General features: G+C 42.3%; 1 protein-coding gene across 1 annotated transcript in view; it reads right to left on the reverse strand.

The window, feature by feature from the left end:
* Nucleotides 1-6,877, reverse strand: part of LOC111655562 (solute carrier family 23 member 1) — a 46,442-nt gene that overhangs the window by 3,720 nt on the left and 35,845 nt on the right. The window contains exons 9-10 of the mRNA XM_023407013.2: nt 5,395-5,559; nt 3,622-3,730 (exon numbers count right to left, since the gene is read on the reverse strand). Of these exons, the coding sequence (XP_023262781.1) occupies nt 3,622-3,730; nt 5,395-5,559 (274 nt within the window). The remainder of the gene's footprint in view (nt 1-3,621; nt 3,731-5,394; nt 5,560-6,877) is intronic.

A 6,877-nucleotide genomic window follows, 5' to 3' on the forward strand; every position in this document is an offset into this window, starting at 1 on the left:
CCCCCCCCCCCCCCCCCCCCCCCCCCCGCATTAAGGTAATATCGCAGTCCTGGCAGCGTTAGGCAGCTGTGATAATGGAGAGCATTAAGTCCCAGGAATCCACAGGAAAAGTCCAGATACTTCGACTCAAGGAGGCTTGTTTGGTGGCTGAGGAGCAGTATCAATAATCACTAGACCACCATGGCACTCCATGGTGGTCTGACTCCTGAGTCAGAGTTGGCCTTTCATGTGGCATGTGTTACCACCAGCACATGGATGAATACAGAGCGCCATTGAACATGTGGATGCCTGCATGCCCGATTCCTCGTTTTCATAATGCCCCTTAGGTAATAAACTGCCTAATGAAATTGTATCGAATTGAATCAAGAATTGCAAACTGTGCTGACGTGGTTTGTCTCTGAATACACTCTTGTTCAAGGAACCTACCCCAACACACACACACACACACACACACACACACACACACACACACACACACCTACTCAACCCTAAACCCTAAAAACCAAGTCTTAAACCTCAGACAGCCATTTAAACTTGTGAGGTTCATCATTCTGGTCCCCACAAAGGTGTCTGACCCCACAAGATCCTGGTTTTCGGACGGAAAAAGAAAGGCCACACACGCACGTATGCAGAGACACATGCACACACACACACACACACACACACACACACATTCCCTGCCCAAAGAGGCAGCAGTCAAAAGTTCAAGGCACCCGCTGAGTTGATTTTAAGTCACAGCCTGTACATCTAAAGACGTCTGGATGAGCAGCAGTTTGTTTACAGAGAGCACTGACAGGCTTCTTCTTGTGCGTAGCTATCAGATGAGTGTTGAGGCTGGGGAGAGACTCGTGGGCAAGAGTGCTTTATCTGAGCTGGGCAGATTACAGCCAGTGACATGGGGGCTAGCCAAGAGGATTGGGAGGTAAGCAGCCTAGACCTGAGAAAACCAGACAAACCCTCATGCCCAGTGTTGAACTCTGGATTAGCACTTTCCTGGGAGACACTCGCATCACATGACTCATGGGATCAAGGTCTTATGTCTGCAGGGAAGAGCTGTTTAATCTTGAGGATTGCTCTTTTGATGGCGCTTCATAGGAGGTGGCCACGAAGAAGATGCTCGGCGGCCGATCAATGTGTCATCAAAAGCAGGGAGCCATCAGCTGACAGGCTGCTATTGATCTCTGTTTGTTTCTCACATCTCTGATTGATCAGACTCGTGTTTGTAAAAGCTCCACACGGTCTAATTTTATCTGCTGGATTAATGTTTCGTGGCTGGATCAGCTAAATTAGGTTCTACCTGCTGTGTGTATGTTTGTGCGTGTAATGACTACATGTGTATATTTTCTTTAAGTAATCGGATCATTTTCAGTATTGAGAAAAAGATATTTCACTTCTTTTTACTCTATTTTTTTTTCCTTTCCTGCTTTTTTTCCTCCACAATTCAGCTTCCTCCTTCCGATCCCACCAACCAGTAGTGACAGTAATGAAGTGACAGAGACATAATCCACTGGCTTTTTAACCGCAACCACTGCCTTTTGTGTTCAAGGGAACACGCAGCCAGCCCAAATTAGACCCAGATTATACCAGATTAAACCTGGGTGGTAATGTGTGAATTTTGCCCTCTGTCAGATGAGCACCCTTATTTTCTCTCTTGAACCTTTTTTGACAGCTGCCGCAAGCAATTATTACAATTATTACAACTTTTTACAACTTATGTGACTCAGTTTACAGCTATCAGCCAGCAGCAGGGCAGCTGTCAGTCAAAAACAGGATGATTTTAAAATACTCTCTCACTTTTCCGCACTTTTTAATTTACAATGATTTGCGAAATAGACTGACGTCTGGTTCAAGAATACGTGAAAGTCGGTCAGTAACATCTGTCCTCAGAAAAATACCCGAGTATGAAGAAAAATTGTAGCATAAAAAAAATAAAACCCAATCTAAAAATGAATTTTTAATGAATTGACATCCCTTTATTTTCCTTTATCAGAGCGCTGGTTCTGTAACTGTAGTTTTCCCAGGCAGCTATTGTCGAGTATATTCAAGAAAAGCCTGTGTGAATTGGCCTCACAGTTACACTCTCAGAGGGACTGACAACACCCACGCGATTACACTGTGAATAAATATGACACGTCCGGCCTAATACCCCCCCCCCCAGTGATAACCAGAAAAAAAGAATCAAGATCAAGAGTGTAAAAGCCCCTCGAGTTCCCCCTACAGGCCCAACCGCTCCTTACACCCCACTGAAACCAACGTGACCGACGACCTGACCAACTGAGCTACAGACCAACTGACATTCCTGTCCTAAAACTGCCTGTTTGGGGTAAAACAAACAAAGAAACACACACACACACACACACACACACACACACACACACATATCAAATAATAATACTCAGGGTTTAGACTCAGGTAAGACTATTAAAATGGTTCTTCCTTGCCACTTTAAAATCTGGGCTAAAGACTAAAAGTAACCGAGGGTTTGCCATCTGGGCCTCTGGGATTTGGGAACACCTTGACCTCAGGAGCTTAGGCTGGGAGAACCGCTGCCATGTTTTCAAGGGTAATCTGTTAGCAGAGCAGTGGGAACACACACAGCCTCCGTCTGAGGACCATGCCGCTCCTCCGATAAGGATTAACAACATGGGTGTGTTTTTCTTTTTGTTTTTTTGGATTTTTTTGGCATCGATTACTGAGTCCGCCTTTGTTTTATCAAAAACAAAAAAGAAAAAGAGTCAGTCAGACTTAAGATGAATTTCCTTTTTTAGTTGTCAAAATAAAAGCACAGCATCACAAAACGTGAGTGTGTGTGTGTGTGTGTGTGTGTGTACAGATGGGGAACACAGTTAGTTGGTAGACACAAATTTCCCCATGGGACAATAAAGTATATCTCATCTTATTTTTATCAGATTACAATTATAAATATTATTAAGGCATCATGACTGATCTGATCAAATCTGTTCCAGTGTGAGTTTCTTGTCAGTTGCCAGATAAAATAATAAGAGAAGAGGAAGAGGTAGTGAAGGTAAGAGTAACTGGGGTGAGCTGATCTGAGGAGCATATGTGATGTGTTTGCTGCTTTTCTGAAGAACATTGGAATAAACCAGTTCTACTGTGTGTGTGTGTGTGTGTGTGTGTGTGTGTGTGTGTGTGTGTGTGTGTGTGTGTGTGTGTGTGTGTGGACCTTATCCATTTGCCCTCTGACTTGGGTCTGGTGATATTTATGTAAGAGACAAAAACCTGGGTCAAACAGATAAAAACAGCATGGGGAGTTTCAGGTTGAAGCGACAGAGTTGTTCTCTCCTTCTCTTCTCCCAGAGTTCACAGCACGCCTCTCCGCCCGACATCTCATCAAAGTTCTGCATTTTATCCTCCATAAATTAGCAAGACAAACTGTTTTAGACTATTTTGGTACAAGAACATTCCAGTTTGTGTGTGTGTGTGTGTGTGTGTGTGTGTGTGTTAGTGACGGCAGAAAATGTCATTGAGCGTGGTATATAAATAAACAATAAATAATATTAAGGGTTGTTCCAAGTTTAAGGGACTGATTCAGTGAGCACACACATACTTTATGTGTGTGTGTTTGTGTGTGTGTGTATGTATGTTCTCTGCGGAAATCACCTGTGTCGATGATGCCAGGATTGGAGTGAAACCAGGAAGGTAAGACAAGACCGCTGAAGGTGGAGAAGCCAAGAATGAGGAGGTTACGGGACGAGTTCAGGTCCACATACTGGAGAGAGAGCGAGAGAGAGAGTGGGAGAGAGCGAGAGACAGAGATAGAGAAAGAGATTATGTGATACAAATTTATTTAAATTGGTTTATTGACTCTCAGATGCAAGCCATTATTTTGTTGTTCTCTCTCAGATGGCTGCCATATCTGTTTTGGATCTCGACTAAAATGTGATTAGAAATAATCCGGGACTCCAAAAAAGACCTGAATTCTATTTGAGGGAAGGTTTCACATTTATTTGGTTACGACAGGTTAACACAGGTCAGAACGGGGGCAAACAGGTTTATGGAGAGACGGGAGATTTTCCCCGCCCTGTTACACAAAATGACCCAGTTATTGATTAATAAAGAGTCGACGTGCCCCACATCGGAATTAGCCTCCATTAGCTTTAGCTCTAAATGTATTATGAGGGTTTCTTTCATTGGTTTTTCTGGAAAACCGAAATGTGATACTGGGGTTTCCTGAGCAAACAAGGTTTTGACACCTTAACCTGAAACTGGATGGACAAACAAAATAGTGTTGAGAGTGTGGACAACACCATTGTACCACGTTTGATCCTTTTATCTAGAGCAGATGAAAGAAACCCTTCACAGGAAATGATACACTGCCTGGGTGAGACTTTGACACTCTAAGCCCCCAAGTCACGGTTTACAAAGCTGCCAGTACGTCCGTATTTCAACTTGCATTTTCTAGCAAATCCTTCTTCAAACCCATCTCCTGCTGAACTGTTTTTCACACTGATCATTAAAAGGTTAAAAGAGCAGTTTCAACATTTGCACAGCAGCCACGCATTCTTGTGTCAGATTTCTGCTTTGAATAACTTTTTCCACTGGATGTAAAGGATGATGCTGTGACACTTATACAGGAAGAGATAAATTTTGTTGATCTGCCTACTGCTTGCTGTTAAAGGTCTATAAATCCAATTACCTCTGTGTTTGCTAAAAGTAGAGAACGCTGGTAATGTTTTTAATTCTTATTTTAATTTTTTTCCACTCGGAAAATGTATCCAAAGTAAAATACTCTTCTAATGCAAGTATATCTGTGGGTGGTTTTAATTAGCAACAGTGCCTAGACCAAGACCTGCTTGAGTCACATAGAAATATCTCAGGGTTACAACTGATCTTAGCCCGCTAGGTTCCCCGGTGCTTTGGCTTTTTCCCAACTACACTCCTAAAAGTAAAGTGTCTGGAAGGCATTCACAGATGTGTCATGGACTCTTGAGGGCAAGTAACTGCCATGTGCACGCAGCAAGAGCCACATGCAGCTGATCACTCACCCTTCTGATTGTGTTGTTGTTTGTTTGATTTGTTTCTTAGTTTGTTTGATGGATTTTCATGTGTTTGTCTGCAACCTATCAATTATTTTTTCAGCACTTTGAGCTGCATTTTTTTGTTTGTATGAACGGTACTAGACAAATAAAGTTTCTTTTTATTAATTGATCCGTTTGATTCTTCTCTTTTACCCTCACAGTGTCAGAGCCAGCGAGATTCAGTGTTTAATTATAGGACCTTTCAGTTGGGTGGATGTTTTGTGTCTCAGGGTCTTAATATTACAATGATGTGCTGTCTCAATACTCCATACAGCGGGCGTTTGGATAAAGTGTCCACCAAATAAAATATATCATACTATGAAAATATTATATTGCAATATTGAAATGTGTTTACTTGAAGGTTGGATATCCCCACTGCTGCGATCATCCCAAACATAACAAGGAACATGCCTCCAATGACCGGGTCTGGGATGGTGATAAAAACTGCTCCAAACTTCCCAAAGATTCCCAGGACGACCATGAGAATGCCGGTCGTCTGGAGGACCAGCCGGCTGCCAACCTGGACAAAAAGGAAAACAGAGACATACACAAGATGGGTTAATCTGTCATTCTCAACATGCCACCTTTATTTATTTTTTACCAGGATGGTGCATCCTAGATCTGGTCTAGGTTCTATATTAATACTGTGAACGTATCAAAGCCTCAGTCCACAGGGAAATGCACACAGCCTGTATTCAGAAACTGAGCCTTAAAACCAGCCGTCAGGACTTCTGGAACTTTGTGATGTCACAACAAAACAGTCACCACTTATGCCCCAGGCCCCGCCCACCTGGACCCACTATCGAACCTTGCAAGATTTAGTTTCTCTGAGTGTTTTACCTGAAATCTGCTATAATTTTGTTCCATCAGTCCGAAAAACAGTCAGCCAATCAGAAGAGAGCAACTAAGAGCCTCCTCTCTTCTGATTGGCTCACCGACCTGTTGTTAATAGAGCTCCAGAGAGAAGCCTGAGAGAGGAGATTACTTTTGGATTGTTTTTGGTACTTTAAACCACAATATATCTTTTTATGGATTTAAATAAAACACAGGGAAAGTGTAAAATATGGGACCTTTAATAAAGACTATCAGTTTCATCTGAGGTGATATTTTGAGTTGGATATATATGAGACAATAGAGAAAGCAGCCTCAGGTCAAGCCAGCAGAGTCCATAAAACATTTACTAGTAGCAGAGGCTTTTTATCTGAGGTGGGAGGCAGTGTCATTCGAAGACAGGCTGTTGTTTAAGAGGAGCTTCGGTACAACACACGTGACCTTGGCTCAGTGCTACATACTTTTTACGTACCAATCTAGTGAAATATTCCACTAAAATACAAATGAATACGTACAAAGTCTCCTCAGTGGGAACATTGTCTGTGTTGTGCCAGGAGAATATGGCAAGGCATCTTCATGGATGTTTTCATCTCTGTGATACTCATCGTTACTGTTGCAGTTTATTCTGTTTCTTTTGTTTGGACAATTTCAATTTTGTGATATTATTTGAAAACAGGCGATTATTTTACACGATATAGTAGAATGCTGACGTGAGAAGTGGTCAGGGTTTCTTACTTCAACCATCATAGTAATTATCCTGTCATTTTGCAGCAGAAGCAAAGCTAATAGCAGGCCAGTGGAGAAGAAAGGTCAAAGGTCACTCAAAACCAGCTGGTTCAAATTCCATAGGTAGGTGCGTAGTATACTCAACACCTCTGTGTTCACAAAAGCAATTTGTTTTTATTCCCCCAGTCCCAGGAACAACTGCATTCATGCTGTGGAAGTTCTCAGAGCAAGGTCTAGTGTTTTGCAAAAAGATAGTGAAAAGGATATGAAATGGACCCCCC

The sequence above is a fragment of the Seriola lalandi genome, unplaced genomic scaffold (genome assembly GCF_002814215.2).
Source record: "Seriola lalandi dorsalis isolate HSWRI2012SDOR001 ecotype SW California unplaced genomic scaffold, Sedor1 jcf7180002054325, whole genome shotgun sequence".
Lineage (NCBI taxonomy): Eukaryota > Metazoa > Chordata > Actinopteri > Carangiformes > Carangidae > Seriola > Seriola lalandi.